Source organism: Podarcis pityusensis, assembly GCF_964106645.2.
Source record: "Podarcis pityusensis genome assembly, chromosome: Z".
NCBI classification, from domain to species: Eukaryota; Metazoa; Chordata; class Lepidosauria; order Squamata; family Lacertidae; genus Podarcis; species Podarcis pityusensis.
Window position 1 is genome coordinate 30,313,070 of NC_138044.1, and position 22,457 is coordinate 30,335,526.

Sequence of the window (22,457 nt, forward strand, 5' to 3'; positions counted from 1 at the left end):
ATAACCTGGCGATAAAAATTGTAGGGTATGATGTATAGGCAGAGATGTTACCACTTGGAAGACTGACTGAACACTAATCCTAGAAGTCTTAGAAATGCTGCTAAGAATTAGCAACACAAGCTGGGGCAAAGGTGGTCCTGTACATAAGAAACAGAATCATTACAAGTTGAAGTCTTTAAGGAAGGAAGCGGCTACCTTCCAAGTTAATTGATCGTGCGCTAAGAGAGCATTTTAAACAAATATTTTTCATTTTTAAAGCAAGGCAATTAACCTTCTTACCAGACGCAGCACCAACAGCCTTAAACAGCTGCCAAGAGCCGATCGCTGCTGCCAGTAGTGCCTGGGTCTCCCTTTTCTGGCCCTCCAATAAGTGCCAGGCAGCCACCATTGTGATTGCCTACCATGTCCCTGATGCTATGTCACTCTGGTGCACCATGGGCAATCAGAACTGCAGCAGCCTAGCATTCATTGTAGAAGCACAACTGCTGCCACCCTCCTGGTCCTCTAGTAGGCCTCACCTCACCTACCCTTCATGTCTGGAGGAAAGAAATAGGAGGAGGACAGGGGCTGGCTGGCTGGCTGGCTGCCTGCTGACATGAGAGATGCACCAGAGGACCCCCTTCAGCCTCGAGCTACTTGCCCTTCCTCCAAGGAGTTGCCAAATGGCAGTATAGCCTCTCAGCCACTGGAACCTACTTAGTTAAAAAGCAGCTCCATATACTCAGGATCCATATAGCACAACGATGTCTATATTGGCTGGCAGAAGCACTTCAGGCTTTCAGACAAGTCTTTTCCAGCCCTACATGCAGATGCTGGGACTTTGGGCATGCAAAGTTGATGCTCTACCTCTGAGCTGCGCCGCCTTCCCAAAGCACCCTTTAAAATAGGTTAGGCCAGTGATTCTCAATCTTTTCCTCTTAAAAACACACACACACCTTTTGTTGTTATGCAAATCAATGAACTTACATACCGTATTTTTTGCTCTATAAGACTCACTTTTTCCCTCCTAAAAAGTAAGGGGAAATGTGTGTGCGTCTTATGGAGTGAATGCAGGCTGCGCAGCTATCCCAGAAGCCAGAACAGCAAGAGGGATCACTGCTTTCACTGCACAGCGATCCCTCTTGCTGTTCTGGCTTCTGAGATTCAGAATATTTTTTTTCTTGTTTTCCTCCTCCAAAGACTAGGTGCGTCTTGTGGTCTGGTGCATCTTATAGAGCGAAAAATACGGTAAGTCATATCTTAAATGATTGTAGTCTTGCTGTTCTAATGCAATGGATATGTGTCTGGTTTTGTAGGCAGCATTTGGTGAAGTTTATCTCCATCAGCAGGAAAAAAACCCAACCAAATTCAGAGCAAGGTGTGGGTATTTTCAGCTGTTCCACAACCTTTCTATGAGCCACCTGAGGGCAGCTCAAGGACTGCTAGTGGACCACGGGGCACAGTTTGAGAACCTCTGGACACAAACAGGGATTTCACAAAGGCTACCCATTGACTGTAAGAGACACGTATCACACATCAAAACATAAGGCTCTCATTCCTGCACCACATAGCAACTTTCTATATTTATGGAGAACCTTCAAAAAGCTGCTTTGAGGCTTGATGGGAGAGTGGTAGGAAAAGAAAATCTTACTGGCAGGAAAGGAAAACACATAGATGGTGGCTGCAAACTGAATTGAGAGACACAAGATGACTTGCAACACCACATTTAACTGCTCCCAAGGGACAGCTCCAAATTAAAGTTTCATATTTTAAAGCTCCAGTTAATGAATTAATAATAGAAAACAATGTACTAGAGCTTTAGGGATTGGATCAGTCCACAGGGGTGCGGGTGTCCCTCATAGGCTATTGTGATGGGGGGGGAGGGGAGGAGCCACAAGCTTAATATACTGTTGCCATCTCAGTTCTTCCACACGATTCACCGCTAAACAAAGGAAGCCCTAAGGAAGCGTTGAATTCTTAAAAGGCTTTATTTTCCACGTACAAACATGTAAACACAGGGAAATGAAAACAGCTAAGTGTCTAAAAGGAATTAAATCAGATTAGTTAGTATTCCCAACAGAATGGCTTTAAAAAAAGAAAAGAAATAAAACATTGCTTACCGGCAAAAGCACTGTGGGATCTCTCCCTGGCCATACAAAGGAAACAAGAAGGGAGTGTTTCCGTAACGCCCAAGGCACTGGAGGAACTTCTGAGTCGCCTTCAGGCCATCTATGGTGTAGCAGTCAGCCTCTGAGACCATTGCAATGGAATGCAATATGAAATGCTGCAGATTGGGAGTCAACTTCTGGGTTTTTAAGTAGTCTGAGAATTTAGAGTCCTTGTGACCTGTTTCGGGGAATAAAAGAAAAGTCAAGCATTAGTCGTTCCAGATAATTATTTACAACTACAGCAACAAAACAACAACAACAAAAACCAGCCAGTCAATCTACATACTACAATCACAAAAGGACTGTACTATGTCAGATACTGTGTTAGTCATCTTTTAGGCTTCAGGCATCTCTCCGAACTCTACCAGGCAAGAAACACTCAAACACTAAGCCTAGGGACTGGTTTTGTGTTTTTTCTTTATTGGTTACATTTGTTCCCCACCATTCCTCCAAGGAGTTCAAGGTCATACACACACTTCTTCTCCCTCTCTCCATTTTATCCTCCCAGCAAACCTGCGAAGTAGACTGAAAAACAGGGACTGGCTTAAAGTCACCCAGTGGGCTTCATGACTGAGTGGGGAATTGAAACTTGATCTCTCAGGTCTTAGTCTGACACTAACCATTACACCATACTGGCTCACACTGTTTTGGATACAAGCCCTCTCTACCCGTTTTTTAAAGCACAACAACCAACAACCCCATTTTTGCTGTTCTCTCTTGCCTCAAGAAACAAAATCATCACTCACAGTTTTGGAACCACATGTATTGCCTGGATTAGAAATGCACTTAGATGGATGCTCTTAGCCCAGAGATGGAAGGAAGACAAAGTTTCCACCAGAGAGGAATGGCAGACCAAACTGATGTGGTGTGGAGATGGTGAAAATGACTGGGAAAATCAGAAACCAGGAAGACCAGAATTTCCACAAAGAATGGGGGAAATTTATAATTTACCTTGGAGACTGTAAATACTTGAACTCTTTAGCAGGATTTGAATAACACTTGTAGTGTAACAAGAACTAGGGATATATGGGATACATAAAAACTGGAGTGACTTACAATATGCAGCAGAAAAAGCACTAGCGACGGAACCCATGGAAGGGTGGGGGAAAGCCCAGAAATTTGGGTAAATCTTTGTTTATTTACCTTTTTATTACTTATAATTTTTAATATAAATTTTAATTTGTAAAACCAAATAAAAAATATTATACAAAGAGGGGGATAAATGCTCAGAGCTCCACATGCTCAAAGGCTTCAACATCAACTCAAATGATCAGGAAGGTTCCACACATGCCCCAGAGCGTCCCCCAACAATAAAGTGAATGGAAAGCCTGCACACATGGGGCTTCCTTCAGCAGATCAGAGCAGATCAGAGGTAATAGGGAGATCTTGTATAGCATCTGACAGCCAAAAGGTGCAGACATTTAAAGATCAAATGAAAATGCCCAGTGAGATTCTCCTGTTCAACAAATAGGTACAAACCTTGATATTCATCAGGGTGCTGCTCATAATCCAGACAAAATGTTAGAAATTTCATCAGCATTCTTTTTTCCACCATGGTCAACTGTTTGCTGTTGAAGACGTCAGCTCTAGAACATGGAACCTGAAATATAATTTGGAGGTTCATTTTCCACCATTCCAAACACAGTCAGGGCCAGGAAATGATCTATGTCACAGAACTGGAGAAATCTGTAACTTTTTAAAAAACCATTATCTTTTAGTATTAATTTTAAAACAGGATTTTTCTGTGTGAAAAATGTAACCTCTTGCAAACATCATGGTTAGATAACTCAACCATGCTTAAGAGGAGGTCTGGAGTGGGCTGTGGGATTCTGCACTCTCTTCCTTGGCCCCATGCCTTGCAGGCACAAATACCTCCTGCCCTCTCAGAACCATGGCTTGTTCCTCAAAATTTAAATGCTGATTAAGAGGCAACCTTGGTTTAATATTAGTCATAGTTACATAGGGAGAGGGAAGGGAGGGAATGTGTGATCCCACAGCCCAATTGCTTAGCCATGGTAAAGGAGAATGGGGACATTACATTTACACCTGCCTTATGAGTCACGCCTTCTAACAGTCATTATACACTGGCGTAGCCAATTCAGAGTATTCAATTCAGAGTAGCCAATTCAGAGCATGGATCACAACCTACCTTCCTTCCAGAGGGAAACTGCCTGATTTTATGAATCAAAAAAGAGCTATTTCAACAAGTTTAAGGATTGTCTTTTGAGCAATCACTCAACTTTTGAGAAATCTTTTGCAGCTCTTTCCTAGTCCTATAAACTTGTGTTCAGATCAATGCAAACTTCCTGTCTTTTCTGCCCAAGGGCACCATGCTGTCTGCAAAAACTCATGTTTGCCGCCTCTTAGACTTCTCTTCTCCCATATAAAAGGTAAAGGTAAAGATACCCCTGCCCAAAGGCCAGTCGTGTCCGACTCTAGGGTTGTGCACTCATCTCACTCTAGAGGCCGGGAGCCGGCGCCGTCTGAGGACACTTCCGGGTCACGTGGCCAGCGTAACAAAGCTGCTCTGGCGAACCTGCACCAGTGCAGCACACTGAAAAGCCATTTACCTTCCCGCTATAAAGCGGTACCTATTTATCTACTTGCACTTAAGGGTGCTTTCGAACTGCTAGGTGGGCAGGAGCTGGGACCTAATGACGGGAGCTCACCCCGCCGCGGGGATTCGAACCACCAACCATATGATCGGCAAGTCCTAGGCACTGCGGTTTTACCCACAGCGCCACCCGCGTCCCTTTCTCCCATATAATAAGCCACTAATATGCTATTTTTCTAGACAAACACTTGCTGTTGTTTATTGTGATGGTCTTACATTTTAAACAACCTTTAATGCTGGGCAATTGTGTCCTTCAAGGACCTCGCCTCTTGTCCTCACAAAAACTATAATGATTTTGGTTTATATGATTTTCCGGTCAGCATCCGGTTGACTGCAGAGTTATATTAGAAGGCATTTTCTTTCTTAGTTCTTCACCTCCTTCCCAACTGAATGCAAATAATGAATTTGGAAATCTGTTGCTAATATTAGCTTTATTATATCAACAGTCAACTGGTGAGAACGGGAGATTTGGAGCACCAATCAAATTAATTCTCTTTTTCCAATTCCTTAACATATTCCCAAACCTCAGGTACATGTGCTCCCTCCTCTAGCCTTCTCTACTCCAGTTCCCTTCCCAACTCCTTTTGCTGGGCAAACCATTATTATCTGAATTGGTAAATTTTTAGTTTGCACTTGCCCTCCAAACCAAAACTACAAGGCCATTTAAAACCATAGTTTCCAACTATGGAATGTACAAGGGGAAGAGAGAGGGTAGAGGGGAAACAGTGTGTGTGAGCTTTAAACTGTGATCCCAGGCCCGCATCAGCAGTTGGTATCACTAGGAATGTGCCAAAACCCATGCTTCTACTGAGGGCACACTGCCAACTCCAGGTGCCTCCTGGCTCCACTTCTCTCTCTTCCTTACTGCCATTGGGCATGCAAGCAGTGATAAGAGGGGAGGAATGTGGATACAGCATGGACCTTCACTTGACTTGTACACTTCCTCTGGGAAGTTGTGAAGATTGGAACCAGAGGGAGAAGGCAAGTGAGTGGGTAGCAGTGACAGTGGTGAGGAGTAGATGGGCCCATTCAGAAAGGGGTTCCCAATGACAGCATCTTACTCAAGGCACTTCAAAACATGCAGCTGTTCCTGCTTAGACGAGCCAGATCAGGGTCTGGTCATTATATCCAAACCAGTCCAAGAATGAAAGAACATACAGTATAGCAGAGAAAGTGGTAGAGTGAAAGGAATTATAGCTACATAAAAACTTATGCTAGTCAAATTTGCACTTTCAAATGAATTACAAGCTCAGCTTTTGCAATTAGGTCCATTACAGTACCTGTTCCACTCTGCCTTCTCGAAATGCAAGAATCCGGGTGACATTTTTGAACTCAGCATAGCGACTAACATTTGACTTAATTAGGAGGTCAATCAACAATCCTCGGGAGTACAGTAACTGCACAAAAGAAAACATACATATTTGAAGACAATCTTAATTTTAATTATCTTCTTTCTAGCATTGTTGAAGAGGAACACACTGTCAAGGCCCCACATTTTTGCAAATTAAAAGGGTCATTTATATGATAACAGTGGGAGTACTACTTCTGTATCTTAAGCCTTTGAATAACAGTAGTAAATGCTGCCAGAGCAATAGCCAAAGTGGGACAAGTGAAAAACAAGAGGGAAATGCCAGCATGCTTGGGGGAACCTTGAGATTTCCCCCTTTATTCTTGAAAAAGTAGAAGGAACAAACCGCCACTACCCTGCAAAAACAAAATAAAACTGCCCAATGAGAATGAAACAACCACCTAATGCAGGTGTAAAAGTAAAAGAGTACAAGGAGGAGGAGATGAAATGCCCTCCTTTAAGAGAATGGTTGGCTAGAACAGCAGCATCACTTTCAGGAAGGAGGATACACAACAACATTTTGTTGCAGTTGGAATTTGTCTATATACTAATACTATATACAACAAAATTTTCAGCTTCAGTGTGGGTGTGAAGCTATTAGCAGGGTCATGCCTACTTGGTTCAGGACTTCAATTAAAAGGGATATACTCTTCCAGATTTGGTGGAGGGAAAAAGGATGCTCCCCTACACTCCATAACTCTATGGGCAATAACTGCTGCATATTTGACTTTACCTTACTGAAAAGTTCACTCCTATGCTCACTTGAAGCAGAGCCAGAGGCTTCAAGCTGAAGAAAAGATGGAGAATAAAGGTAAAATGCAAAGAGTTGAAACCTGGAAGGGCTGCTTCCAATTTTTCTACGAGTGCCCAAGTAAGTGGGAGAATCATGCTTTTCAAATTTCCAGGCCATACCTGAAGAGGGAGGGGAGAATCTACTACAGACTAAATCCAGGAGGAGAAGGAGGAGACACATAATTCACACATTCTCTCACACATAGTTTCTGGCTGCTTTGACTGTTGTCCAGAAGCAGAGAAAGAGAGATGAAGGATAGGTTCTTGCTGAAATAGTCAAGAGAAAAACCTTGGGGAAGTCAGAGAAGAGGCACAAATCCTTTCATGCAATCTTGGCAGAAGAAGTCATCTATATCAGGGATAGTCGTCATGAATTCTCATCATCCTTGATCCCCGGCCATGCTGGCTAGGAATGATGCAAATTGCGATCTAACGGGTAGAGGGTACCACAATGACTATACTTGTTTTATATAGTGAGTTACTGGGTATCCAGACCCGCAACACATGAACTAGGGTCCAAATGGTTTACTCCCACCAATATGTGAGTTTCAAGCACTTTCAGGGGTGCAGTATTTACTTTGGGCTGCCTCATGGAGCGATGCTTCAAAAGGCCACCTTAATCTGCAGAGGAAGGGCAGTTTTGCAGTGAGCTAAAGAGCCTCTGTGCATAAACAAAACAGTAAATGCAGAGAATGTGATCCCAGCCAAAGAACTGAAAAGAGCAGAAGAAAGGATGCAGTCAGGCTGCAAGCCATCTGGTAATCAGAAATAAAGGGAGGCAGCAACCAATGCCAGTTTGGTCTACCTGGAGGTGAGGACAATGAGAGAACAAGATGTTGAACTAGATGGGGATTTGGCCTGATTCACCAGGGCTTTTCCTATACAGTATTCTTATCCTTAGGAACTAAACTTCCTGGAACACAGGGTGCTTCCAACCAATCTGTTTATAGAGCATTCATCCTGATTTATTTGCAGGGAGATCAGATGACATTGGCTATTTAATGAGCATTCATTTCAAATTATTTGCGTGGAGGTTAGGTGGAGCTGCATTAAAGCAAGTGTAATCCCAGGGCATTTTCTTTTCACTTTCCTTAAAGCATAAAATCTGATTATTTGGGGAAGTAGGTTTGTTGCCCAAGAGTGTGAAATCAACTGAACAAACTTAATTTTGCCAGGATGCAACTGAATCACACCCCAAAATACTGACAGTCAGAAAGTGCCCTAGGTTTGATAAATAAAAATAGAGAATCTTATGGGAGTTCTCCAAAAGCTATCCATGCCATCAAGAAATAGCTGGAGATCTTCTTCCCATTTCTACTGCATAACATACTTGCCAGTTTTTGGAGGTTTCAAACTTGTACATTCTGGCACTTAGGCAATGCATTAGCTTTTATCGACCTGTACAAAACCTCTTTGGCTCCTCCCTTTGTGCAAGCAGGGAAAACAAACTAAGAGGTTGCAATGTGTCCTGTTATGTTTCAATTGGTAACTATGGTTAATGGCTTCCAAACCAGCCAGGTTTTGCAGGAAAATATAGTTCACACCTTTCCCCCCTCCTCTCCTGCAGCCAAGGGGGGAAATCGCTTGTTTTGATGTTAGGATTATAGTCCTTTAATCGACTTTCCAGGTTTTAGCTTACAACTTCTTTGCTTTACTCTATTTACAAAGAACGGAAGGCGGACTTCCTGTTTATGCCTCCCCGCTCGGTGCCGAATTTAAGTCTTTATTTTCCTTTATTTCCGAATTTAACCTACTCACGGGTAGTTGTTTTTGTAGCCAGATTGTCACAGGAAAAGGTCAGCGCTCTCCGGTAATGGCTGTGCGGCTTCGCTCCACGGAAGAAGCAGTTGACTCTCAGCACCGCGCCGCTTGCCCCGCTTCGCTCCGGAGCCCATAATTGGGCTCCTTTACAAGTTGGGGGGCGCAAAAGGTGCCCGCCGAGTCCCACGGTCACAGGCTTCACCCGCCTGTGATTTTTTAAAGGGTCCCCGCCTCGCCGTAGCGGAAAGACCCGATTTCCGTAGAGCCAGTCCCTCCGGATCAGAGGGAGTCCGCCATTACCGATGGCACCACCCCGGAAGTCCTTGCAGGAAACTATCGTTCCCCTGGTTGTGCTAAGTGGGTGGGTGGGCAAGTAAAGTGATTCCATGCAGGTTCATGAAGCTCATGCCATTATTTCCATGCATTCTTTATACATTTTCTCTCCCTCAATTTCCGTCTTTTTGAGGCTTAAACTACTGTCCTCATTTCCTCAATATCCCAGCAAGCAGTGTGCTCACAACGGTTACAAGTTAAAACCATAAAACTTAATCTTCTAATACCTTTGCTCACTTTATATAAGCTAAAAATTTATTACACATTCTGGGAAGGACATGAATGTAAAAAACCACAGTGTAAGATGGATGACTTAACTTTTTTAAAAAGAAGAAGCAATGCTCCACTGAAGAAAGTTACTTATGCAATGCCATCACTCTCAAAGTCTCGAGGAGAGAACTTTGTAAGGCCTAGCAAGAGACGTGGGAGGTTGGTTGCCTGATTAGAACGAAATCCAAAGGAAGCTCACAGGGGCACAATAGGGCAAAACAGGCCAGAGTTGCAGAATCTGGGAGAGCTCTGACTGAGTGACTTAATTTGCCAGCAAACCCCCACAGATACAACAGGTGGAATGTGGGGGGCATAACAAGCTGCCTTATACCAGCTCAGACCATTGGTACATCTAGCTCAGTATTGTCTGGAATGGGCAGCAGTGGTTCTCCAGGGTTTTAAGCAGAGGGCTTTTCCAGACCTACCAGGCGATGCTGAGGAATGAACTTGGGACTTTCTCCTACCATGCAAAGCAGATGCTCTACCACTGAGCTAAAGGGGCAGTGTGGGGACTGTTTGGGAAACTCAAATCCAATGTCATCTGGAAGCCACAGGCCTAGTTTTGGGACTTTTTGGACCCTGTCTCTGTTTAGCACTGCCGCAAGTACTATGTCTGCAACTTCACATGACATCATAAGGCAAAAATAATGACTATCATTAAGCATGTGTACCAAATCATAACATTTGATTCTCCCCAATGGTTCATCCTGCAATAATATTTCTCGCAGCAAGGTAGAAGAGAGTTAGAATAGTACAACAGCACAGTAGAAGTTGTTTTTTGTTTTCTGGAATTACCGTTTCTTAAAAAGCACATAGCTTTCAGAGAACATGTAGTACGGTTCTCCCTACAAAAACCCAAATCCCTGATCAGCAGACCAACATTCCTAAAGTAAAAGGTGCAAGAAGTGTTTTGTTTTGAGACCCAATATGTTTGTTCTATCCCAAAAGCAAAGCGTGCTTTTAGCAGATACTTTAGCTTTCGTTCATTTTTTTTTAAGAGAGCATGTGTGTCTATTTAAAACCCCCACAAAATGTTATTTTATAAAGTGACCTATGTTCTTTAGAGCAGAATACTAGGTCCCAGTATCATCATAATTATTTTGCATTGCCTGTGAAGTTTCCAAAGGAATATTTTCAATGAAGCAAACATAGGGTGCAGGGTTAATAAAGAAAACATAGGCAATGAGTTCCCTACCTTAGAAATTAAATCAATATTAAATCGTCTTCCTTCTTTAACAATTTGGGAATAAGTAATTTTCCTTGGTTCAGCTGCAGCTTCCACTATTGATGCAGCTTCGTTATTTTCCACTTCCTGTACTGATTGACCGGGCGTTACATTGTCACAGGGTTTCTCCCCCAGAGAGGTCACTTCAACAGCTTCGCGGTCAGCTGTACATTCCGGTTCACTTCCTGCAGCACTGTCAGGGAATGTTTCTTCATCTTTGGTCCCCGATGGCCGATCCTCCAAAGGAAAGCACTTTTCCTCAGCCTCTGGGGTGCCAGAGACTTCCTCTATAACCTCACTAGAAGCAGAAGCAACAGAGGCAGGGGCCTTCGGAAGTGCACCAGCTTCTTCCACATCTTCAGCTAGATCCTGACTGATTTTTCAAGGGGAGAGAGAGGGAGAGAACAGATGAAAATCAGTCCCCAAAGCTATCTTGCAACTTTCTGGGTACAACAGCTATTTCAACCAACTGATCGAAACATTATGAGAGCCATGTCTGCTTTGCCTAGTCAACACAGATACACAAGACAAGACATACCATCTCCTCTATTTCTAACATTCAGAGTGCGAGTGTCATTGCTTATGTTACCGAAACAGCACAACCGATTAAGATAGTGGTAGCAATCAGTTTGGAGAAAGCCCCCAGCAGTATGAAAAATAGACCCACTAGGATAAAACATGCTCATTGGCTAAAGGATACTGACTGTTGTTGGGCAGAAGGGACAGAAGACGACAGTGATGGTGTAATGGAGCAAAGCGGCTGGAGTTCTGAATAGCAGCATTCCACAATGCAATATTTTGTTACTAGTCCCAAATAACAGTGTGAACAGGGTGCATGTGCACAGGTCTCACCCCCAGCCACTGATTGGCTGAACTGCTGTGATGTAATAGAATGTTCACAAAGGGCTCAGTGGGGAGATGCCAGCAACAAAATGTTAACAAATACAATACAGCTTTGCTGAGGGAAGTGAATGACCAGCTAGGATGGAAGAATATCACGCCACAGGGACTGTGGATAGAAGGCCCTGTGCATCATGGATTGTGCGCAAAGCCATAATTAAAAGTGGCTTATGTGTACATGCGCGCACACACATATATGGAAACAAAATCTTCATCTTTATTACCGATCCACCCATGGCCTTTAATGAAACATAATGAAGGCATGCTTTAAATCTTACTGCTGTGACCATTAATCTTGTGGCTGCCTATCATGATAAAGGTAAGGAGGTCAAAAGAGCAAGGTCAGCAGATGCAACAAGTCTTTGGCATCCTCCTTTCTTCCTTAATGGCAAAATCCTTAACATTCTCCTTCTAAGGCCACACTCCACATTTCAAGCTCATTTTCCTTTTTAATCTTCAACTTCAATGAAGTCTACCTCAGCAACTAGCACTTTTGAACTTGGGATTTCAGTTTAGGCTACCAGCAGAGATGAATCAAATCGGTGTCATTATTAGTGGGGGGCGGGAGAGGAAGAGTTCAGCAACCATTTTGCATTATCTTTTTATCTCAACCACTTAGCCATTAATCCTCCAAGTAAATGTTTTAAGCCTAGCCGTCAACAAATGAACTGCAATCTGAAAGGTGATCTGAAATGATACAGCAGTAAAACTTCAGTACTTATCAATAAAAGGCAGAGTTTCCCCAGTTGCCAGAGGTAAAAGCTATTTAATTTTTTAGGTCTTCTTATGTCTATCTCTGATCTAATTAGCAGCCACACTAGTTTTTTTGCAAGAGAAGCCCCTGAGTGAGCTGGGCCGAAATAAAACTCATCACATCCCTCGGCCCAGGTCAGCTTTATGGGCTTCACCTAAATGTATTATTTCAGAAATATTGTTGCCAGTAACAATGTATTTTCAACTCAGGGCTGAGGGGTTAGGCTACAAGCGACAGGCAGGGTTTTTGTCATATATATTTTTAACACAGCTGCAGGGATAAGGGTGGGCTGCAAACTGAATTGGGAAAACAATACTAGGTGAGAAATATTTTTATCCTCTCTACATTTTCCAAGATTAAAATCATTCCTCCCCTGAAAGCTGCCATTGGCCCTAAGAGGGGAGGGGCAAGGGGAGGAAAAGGAAGAGACAGAGGCTGTTCTCAGAACGCCTCCCTGGCTTCTTTGGAGTTTATCCTCAAAACTTACCGTTTCCAGGAAGCCTATGGAACAACCTCCTACTCCCAACTACAGATATGGGAGTTTGGTTCTCATTTTAATGCAAACTGACCAAATTCTCACTTTCTAAAACAATATGTGAACACAGCTACATTCAGAAGTACATTAGCTGCAGCTTTTAAACCTGCTGACAGTGTGACTATTCAAGGATTCCCAGCAATCTTATGACAACAACCAAAATATTTTTGTATAAAACTTAATTCTTCAACAGAACTGTGGCTATAAAAACCGGGCTCGGGGGGGCGGGAGAGACACCCAAGTTTAAATCTTATGTGCAGATGGAGGTTTGTTTGTTTGTTTGTTTGTTTAAACCTGTAATACTAATTCACAAGGATACATGTGCAGCACAAATTGTGGTGTAAATTCTGAACATTATCTAGCGTCATTCATTAATTAATGGTACTAACAAAAGAATCTCTCAAAGCCAACGTGTCTTATTAATGCCTCGTAACAGCCACCCCTTCCGATAGGTCAAAAGAAAAATTGCCAACCAGCTGGTTAATTTATGCAGCACAGGTGTTCACTATTTATTTTTCAACCATTTGCCTTTTTTTCAATACCGCTTGTTGCGGAGATGGTTTTCTTCCACTTTGATGGATGCACTTTGTTCTGTGGCCATTCATTTCGGCTTTGTGCACTATATTACCACTGCAACACAGCTGTTTTTATTCTTTCAAAATAAATGTTTAATGGCAACTTCATAGGAGTTCAGGGAAATTAAGCAACAATGGCAAAAACTAACCGAAGCATGTAAACCGTCAGAACTGCTGTGATCAGCTCTCTCTCTCGAACATTAAGTTATTAAAAGGAAGAGGGTTTTTTATTTCCAATTTTAATTTTTTAGATACATAACATAAAATCAAATAACACTTATTCAAGACAAAGAGCCTGTTCTGATGTAACAGGCAAACTGTCTTCAGTGCTGGTCTGCATGCCTTGGATATGGTTTGCTTAAACCAGGAAGTGAGTGAATTGGTTCACATGTAACACTAAGCCAAACCATTTTTTAGCATGGATGCACAAGGGTTCCCACAGAGGAATTGTGCTCTTCCTCTGGCCTTCTTGCAGGTGTGCTGCCATGAGCTATGCTACAGTTTGGTTAAGTGCATTATCCAAACTCAATGTATGCCTCCAGGAAAAACCCACAAACTATAAACCCAAGAATACTTCTTGGTTCTAGCTTGTGGTTTACCAGAAGCAAGACACTCTGTCAGCCAAATTCTGGACACAATACGAAGCCAAACAACGAGTCTAAAGAATTTACAGGATTTCACTGTTCACTTCTGAGTCCAGTTCAAGGTGTTTCAGATCCAAATACCTGAAGGATCTCCTCTCCCTATCAAAGCCTGCCTGTACTTTGAGATCTTCTGGGGAGGCTCTTTTCCACACTCCACTACTGAAGGAAGCTTGTCAAGCAGTGGAATGAGACAGCCTTATCTATAGTGATGCCCCAATTACAGAATGCCCTACACTCACAAACATGCCAGACACACAGAAATTGCCTTCATTCCAACACCAGGTTAAAGCTTCTTTGTTTGCCCAGGAATTGTAAGCTGATATTGTTTAGCCTGCAATTACATTTTTAGCTGTTTCTTTTTAACGGTGTGTTTTATTGTTGGACATTTTATGATTTTATTTATGTTCTGCAACCCACTTTGGTATCTGTATAGATGAAGGATATGCTACAACTATTCTAAATAAAATAAAACAAACTGCTTGTGGCATCTCTGAAGCCAGCTGTGGCCACAGCTGTGAGCCCCAAACCTTCCTTTAGCGGGTCTAAGTTGGGGGAGCAAGCTCACACAGCTGGCCCATTGGCTTCCCTGTTCAAAATGTGCCTCCACATACACCATTTATGTGCAGGACAGGAAGCACTCACCTGGCATAGCAGAAATCTTCAACATGCTGAATGGTTTGGTCTGCCTTGTTCAGAGGAATACCTTCTTCGTTTTCAAGGATCAGTTCTTCCCAGCGGGTGTTTCCCTCACAGGGGTCAGCCGTTTTCTTTCAAGAATATGCAAAAAAGAACAGAAGTATTTCATTAAACTTTTTAAAAAAATGAGTAAATGATGTTTTGGCTTTATTTAAATGTTAAGAAGTTGGAGAAATAAATATTTAATTCACTTTCTTTAGCAGTGTGAGGAGCAGGGGTTATACCAGACCCCTTCCATACACTGAATTTTTCCAGTCTGTGTATCCTGCAGGTGTGTGTGTGTGTGGTTATGAAATGAGAGTTCGAAGTAAACAGATCTGGAAGGTTCCTATGTTCATACTGTAGTTTTAAAAAGAAGCTACAGAGGACTGTAAATGAGATTCTGGGCAGCAATAGAATCTTAACACCAAAATGTTTATTGAAATATCTGAAAGGCACAATAAACAAGGAAAACTTGGAAGTTGCAACAGCAATGATTACTGCAGCCAGACTAGTCACAGCAAGAAATTGGAAATCAGATATAGCAGGTGACATTTTGCAAGGATATAAAAACATATGGGATATAGCATGGTTGATAAAACCTACATATTCTAAAATAGATTTTGAATGATTTTTTTTCTGAAGTTTTTAACCGAAAGGCTGAATATTTAGCACGATACAAAATCACTACTGCTTACCTGGTTCTCTTTTATCCAAGACAATAATCCAGAGAAACTAAAACTTGCCCAGTTTCCTCCATAGTATTGTCTTCTATTGTGGAGATGGGGGAGGGGAAGGGGGAGAGAAAAGAAAAAAAGAATAGCTAATGGAGTAAGCTTTCGTTTTTGCAAAGATTCTATTGCAATTATTTAAACATAATTTACAAACTACTTAGTATTTTTTTAAAAACCTCTTTGCAGTGAACAACAGAAAAAAATGAATATCATTAAAGCAAATATACAATGCAGAGTCAGTAAAAGTAGTAGTATAAAAGCACATAAAAACAGGAAATAAACACAGGGTCTGATCTTATGGTTCACAGGCAAAATGAAGTGAGTAAGTTCTGCTACCGAAACGGCTTCCATGTGTATACAGGAACAGAAGAGGTTAAAAGAAAAGCAAAAACACACCATAGCAATCCCAAATAAGCAAAGTTTACAGTTTCTACTTAATATACATGTAACATTGGTAGAATTTTGGGCTGGATGTTTTTTGAGTGTGGGGGTGACTTTTTGTTTCTGCTTTTAATAAAACCCATACACTCTGAAAATACATTTGCATTTTTCCACCTTAAAAATGATACCCCCCCAAAAAAGAGAGTCAATTGTAGAACAAAAGAATAAGATATGATATTCCTAGCACTTCTGTGCATAGCCACTGTCAAGTGCCTCTGCATGATTCAAGAACAGCAGCACCATCAAAGGCTGCTCTTTAGTTGAGAAAACAGAAGGGCCAGGTTTTCTTCCAACTCTTAATTTAGTTTCTGTCATTAGCATATACCTAATCTGCAGAAGGCTGAAAGCCCCTGGTCATCTGGAGGGAAAGGGCCACTACAGAAAAACATGGGCACTGTGGCTTCTAAATTTTCAACAGAGCCTCTTGAAGCAACTCAGACTAGGTTGGCTACAAACAGCTTTTTTGTCCCCATTTAACAATAAAAACACAGGTTGCACGAAGAAATGTTGAGTTATATGACCCAATAAAAGGATTAAGTGTGCATCAAATTAAGTGTGCATTTGTGTGCTGTGCAAAATGTACTCAGCTTGCCACAGAGAAGCACAAGGAGTTACAGAGGGCACTAAAGGGTTACCCCAATCCAAGCTCACAGGAAATCCTACTTAGCATATGCATGCACATATTTAAAGTACATTTAATGCACATGGCTTCCCCCCAAAATCATGGGAACTATCATTTAAGGGAGCTGAGAACTGTGGCTCTGTGAAGGGTAAGCCACAGTTCCCTGGATTATTTGGGGAAAGAGAGGATGGAAGCATGCAAGCCCAAATCTTATGCATGCTTGCTTCTATAATGTGAACCATGGTTTAGTATTACATCTGAAGCATGCTTCTGTCTGACAGAGACAGGAGACCTTCATAACTGTGTGGTCAAAAGAACTGTGTCACTGATGCAAATTTAACAGTAGACTTGCAAGAGGGGGCAAGAACAGTTCTTTTGTAAATGTCCATTAGGAAAGTTACACCTCTCGATGCTGTAATAGTCCTGAAAAAACAAATCAAGGCTGCTGATGCCTGAGAAGAAGTTGCTGTTGCTTTATGATTTCTCCAGAGAGCGGCCTGCATTTGTCTCTCCCCTGTTTGATCTCTGGAGTGTGTGTGCATGTCTCCTGTCACCTTAATAAGCTGTCTCTTGTTACTGACCCGGTCAAATTGATTTTAAGGCAAGATTGTAAAAGGACTTCTGGGCCTAATCCTAAATTTCAACTAATCACTTGGCTGAAGCACTTATTAGATATGGATATAGGGAGCCTGTGGCCCTTCTGCTGTTGTTGGACTACAATTCCCATCAGTCCTGGTCATAGGCCATGCTGGCTGATGGGATTTGGAGTTCAACAAGATCTGAAGGGCAGACGATTGCCATCTCATCCCAAAATGGTATGAGGGCTAGTCAGCTTCTTTGTACACCTCATACTTTTCTTTAAACTTTTCGTATCACTGAAAAAAAAGAAAGAAACAATGAATTACTAACGTTTGATCGTTTTCATACATCAGCAGCGGAACAGGGTCAGCTTTAGTGTAAAAACAACCTGTTGGACCAGACCAATGGTCCAACAGTCTGTGGCCACTGAGGAAAAGATCAGGTGCTTCTGGCAAGCTCACCACCAACCTCCTCAGCTTTTCCATACACACACACGAGGGAAGAGGAAATTCAAGGCCAAATGGAGGTTCCATGTAGCTGTCATAGTCAACAGATGCTGATAAATACTAAGAAGACAGATCTATCTAACCCCCTCTCCCCTTTAATGCCATCTAAGTTAATGTGGCAGTGAAGTAAGAATAAATGTGTGCCCAAAAAGCCATTTTGTGATTGCTTCTACTCAAAAAGGGCAAGATCAGAAATTTGGAACAGGATGAGCTTTTCTAGTATTTGGTCTACATGACCAACATATGGCTTTTGCCATGTAGATCAGGATGATCATACATCAGAGCTGATTTTATGGATTATCCCTGCCCAACAAATGAGAAAATAAAGTTTGAGCCTCCCACAAAGATAACTAGGTGGATTTGCATGGCATGGTGGCTATTCGGGTAAACACCCTCATATGTTACAACCGGTACACTACCACAACAATGAATCGAAAATAAAAATATTAAAAAGAGGGACTTTCCTTCCAAGAATGAGGGATAAATTTGGCTTGGAACTATTCTGTTATATCTAGTATTTCACTAAGGCACCTATACTGAGGTTTTGGTAATACCCAAACTTACTTTTATGTCAAATGGTTTAACTGATTAAAAAAGCAAAGTGAGACAGCTGCCTATTCCTGCATTGCAGGGAATTTGGACTAGAAGATCCTCAGGGTCCCTTCCAACTCCAGAATTCCATGATTCTAAGAATGTAACAAGTAACCTGACTAGAGAGCAGTGAAGGTAAGTGGGGAGGATCCATCTATTCCCACCTGCCCCCAGTTTTCCAACTAGATTTAGGTAAGTGTATAAAGGGTTGGAGCCAAAGCAATTTTTACTTTGTGGTTACAAACCTTTGTGCACTTAGCTGGGAGTAAGCTCCACTAAACAAAGCGTGCAATATTTTGCAGACTGCTATGTAAATTTCATAAATATGCCGAACAGGACAATTTTATATGCCAACTAAGGTATGAAGAAACCATTTTATGTTGTCAAAGCAGTAATAAGTTTAAGTTTGATAAGAAAGAAAGTGTTGCATATGTTTATATTTTCCCCAAAATCTCCAGCGCCCCCACAAAAAGAACTAGGAAGAAATCCCCCACCCTAAGCTTCAAATTTTCTGGAGGTTTTACATCCCTAGTTCAACAGCTTATTTCTTTGTACTGTGACAAAATGATTAGACTCATAAACCAAATTTTACTGTCAGACACGAAATAGACAACCTGAAGAAATATGCTGCCTTCCCTTTGCTTTGGTTATTCCACCAATGCATCCAGAATTTACGAACAAGAGCAAAGTCCCCTAAAACAAGAACATTTGGGGGAGGGGGAGGGGAGGGGAGGAGGGAGGTCACTAGGAAGAAAGATCTTCATGCATAAACAAATCGCTTTCACAACTGCATTCAATTCTCAACTTTCACAACTTCAAATTTAAAGTCAATGCCAAGTCTCACGTTCCGAATTGCAAATTACTTTTCTAAATCACTTAGCATCTATCCTTGAAATTTCACACGTCAACAGCTCATTAATATCTACAGTAAATGTAGCTCTCTGAAAAAGAACCACATTTTTTTTTCAAAAACATTTTATTGAGACGGATAGCTAGCACCCAGAAATAGAGCCCCCTTCAATTACAATTTGGCAGAAGCTAACTTTGGTTTTAAAACATGACTACCAGAATTTATGGCCAGGCTGCAATGGCAGTGACTATTTTGAATAAGATTAGCTGTTCTTGATGGGGGATGCTTGGACAGTGTTTATAAATCAACAGAGGTGCTACTCAGTGGTTTATAATGGTCCACTTCAGACCATCTACCATCATCACATAAGCGGTATATTATGATAAACGCAAAACAGTGGCAGGAGATTAAAAGTAATAAGATCCACCCAGGGTAATGAATCCAGGCAGCACTGGCACACAAAGTACTTCAAAAGTTTCATTTGACTCACAGCTTCTCGCTGCCCCCCTCCCATTATGCTTTCTATCTAACTCCTATCAGAAAGGAGAGATTTAAAGTTTACACAGCATAGCGAGGATCAGATTTACAAGTGGGACCAATTTTCCATTCCTCCTTCTCGTATGCCATAACACCCAAGAATATTGTTTAGGATTTATGGATTTAAATTTTGAGGAGCAAATCCAACTGGTAGTTTTCATCTTTTATTTCTCCAAATTTTAGTTTTATTTATTGATGGAGGCCTATCCCTGTCTTGCAAAGGCTCTTAGAAGCAACAGGTAGCTGTCCAGCCAGTACAAATGAAAGTGGGAAATGTGTTTTATGCAATTCGATCTGGAAGGACTCAAAACACATAGCTACTGTAACGGGAGGGGAAACATCCCATTGTAAGCTGCATTTCAATAGAAGATGAGAATTATTAGATACGTTTTACTTACTCAAAGTGTTCAGACAGTGCTTTAGACAGTTGACAATTCTTAATACATTTTTCCAAGTCCATTTCTCATTTACCAGGAGATTAGAAAACCACTTGTTCTGGATAGGGTTGCACTCCCTCTGAAGCAGCAAGAGTGTAGCTTGGGGGGTGGGTACTCCTGGATAAATCTTTGTCATTAGAGGCCCAAGTGTCCTCTGTGGGTATGAGTGCATTTTACCAACTTAGCCTGGTTCACTAGCTGTGACCATTCCTGGACAGGGATAGCCTGATCATTGTAGTTCGTGCGGTGGTAACCTCAAAGTTGGATTGCTGCAATGCACTTTACATGGGGCTGCCCTTCAGCCTGGTTTGAAAGCTCCAGCTGGAGCAGAATGTAGCATATGGATTGCTGATGGGGGTATCTGGCAAACAACATGTGACACTATTGTTAAAGCATCTGCACTGGCTGCCCATCTACTACTCAGCCAGCTTCAAGTTCCTTGTATCAATTTACAAAGCCCTGAACAAGTTATGCCTGAATCCTTATATCCCAGCTCAATCAAGGGATACGGGTGGCGCTGTGGTCCAAACCACTGAGCCTCTTGGACTTGCTGATCAGAAGGTTGGCAGTTTGAATCTATGCGATGGGGTGAGCTCTCATTGCTCTGTCCCAGCTCCTGCCAACCTAGCAGCTTGAAAGCGCACCAGTGCAAGTAGATAAAAAGGTACAACTGGAGTGGGAAATGGTGTTTCCATGCACTCTAGTATTCATCACAGTCCTCCATACACCAGTAGCATTTTAGTCATGCTGGCCACATGACCCAGAAAGCTGTCTGTGGACAAACGCCAGCTCCCTTGGCCTGAAAAGTGTGATGACCGCTGCAACCCCATAGTTGCCTTTGACTGGATTTAACCGTTATCCCAGCTCAATCACTGCAGGAGCATTGTTGGTTGTTCACTGAGTTGTTGAGGCTCGATTGACAATAATAAAATGAACCTGTAGAGCTACTGGCCCAGTACTGTGAAATATTCTTCCAACAGGGATTCAACAGGCACCTTCTGTGCCACCTTTTAAACACCTGCTGAAAACCTCTCTATTCCATCAGGCTTATGCAGGCAATTAAGCAATCATATTTCCACAATAGTTAGCCCATTTTTGACAGTAACCTTTTATAGTGTTTTTACTGCATGGCTTTATATGTACAATTGTTGTAAACCATTCTGATATTCTTTAGGAATAACGGTATATAAATAGATTTATTCACTGAAAATACATGCACAGTTTTGAAATCAGAAGGCTATTTTAAGTGTATTCAAGAACATGTAAAATAGTGTTAGCTGCTGCCTATGTCTGAGCCTTCCTACCAATCCTCTGCCAGTCTCAATTCAGAGAAGGGTGATATTCAGTTGCTATTCCCTCACAAGCTAATACCATGGCTAAGGAGAGATTTGCAGGCTCTCACACACTCTCCCGCAAATGTTCTCATTCCTGGAAGAGGTGAACAACTTAAATATGAGAGTCCATGTTTTCCTACTTATTTATTTAAAGTATTTCTTATTCATCATTCATCACAAGGTCCCATACAACCAATGAGATACTGAAAGGGGTGAGGGAATCTCACCCAAAAGCTCCAGTGTAAACTGCAGAAAAGGGGGATATTTAAACTCATTCCAGGGGAATGTGTCTCAGATAATATGTTGTTTAGTGATCACAAGGTGAAACCACAATCTGTTATGCCAAAAAGACAAGCATTAAGTCCCACAACATGTAACAAAAGATGGCAATTAGTTAGAAGACTTACGAATCCACGTGGAGAACCCGCTGGCCACTTCTTGAACATGCAGCTGCTATGATAGATTCAGGCAAACCTGTAAGGGAGGGAGAAATGGGCACCACTGTTATACCAGACCAGCTGAGAGCTGCCGCTTCTGGCACATCCTCCCTACATTCAGAGGAAGGAATCGTGAAGCTTTTAATGGGTTTTCCCCCCTAATATTTTAAACTTCTCTTTTCCATTCCTGTTTACCTCTTCTCCCCCACCTTTAGGCACACATTCCAGCCAGGCAGAAGCACTCAAGAAGACCACAGAGCAGGAGTGGGGAAGGGTGCTGCAAGGGGAAGCTCAGTCCCAAAGGCTATATAAAGCAGTCCAGAGGGCTGCATTTGGTCCCAGGGCTCAAGGTTCCTCACCCTTGTTCTATGTGCACATAACAGGGTTGCTTTTGCTTCTGCACTGTAATGGAAAGCGACACCAAAGCTGTCTATCACGTAAGACCATAAAGAAGACCAAGCCGAAGCCTTGTAGATGAGCTTTACGCAAGTTCAGCAAAATCACTTCATAACAAGATCAGAAATCGGTATGAAACCAGGAAGCATTCTAATCTATTTCATATCTTCAGGTGCCCTTAAGGTAGAAATTCAGACTTTCAGCAACTTTTTAGTCATTTTTAAGGCCTACCTTTTTGACAGATAGTGGAAGATTTAATCTCAGCTGGCAAAAGGGAGGGGGGGAGTTATGAAGGTTCAATGCAAGTTCCCAACATCAATGGCTGTTTTGTTGTGATGGAACACCGTTTTAACACTTGGGTTTTACCCCAGGGTGGGGAGGAGAAAAAGGATTGCTATACTAGGAATAGATGAAAGTTTA

At 42.0% G+C, this 22,457-nt stretch overlaps 1 protein-coding gene across 1 annotated transcript in view; it reads right to left on the reverse strand.

Moving 5' to 3' along the window:
- The window catches only part of CHM (CHM Rab escort protein), a 71,593-nt gene that overhangs the window by 38,719 nt on the left and 10,417 nt on the right, over window positions 1-22,457 (reverse strand). The window contains exons 2-8 of the mRNA XM_080991285.1: window positions 21,612-21,678; window positions 15,272-15,344; window positions 14,541-14,665; window positions 10,461-10,863; window positions 6,042-6,158; window positions 3,627-3,747; window positions 2,100-2,325 (exon numbers count right to left, since the gene is read on the reverse strand). Coding sequence (XP_080847411.1) covers window positions 2,100-2,325; window positions 3,627-3,747; window positions 6,042-6,158; window positions 10,461-10,863; window positions 14,541-14,665; window positions 15,272-15,344; window positions 21,612-21,678 — 1,132 coding nt within the window. The remainder of the gene's footprint in view (window positions 1-2,099; window positions 2,326-3,626; window positions 3,748-6,041; window positions 6,159-10,460; window positions 10,864-14,540; window positions 14,666-15,271; window positions 15,345-21,611; window positions 21,679-22,457) is intronic.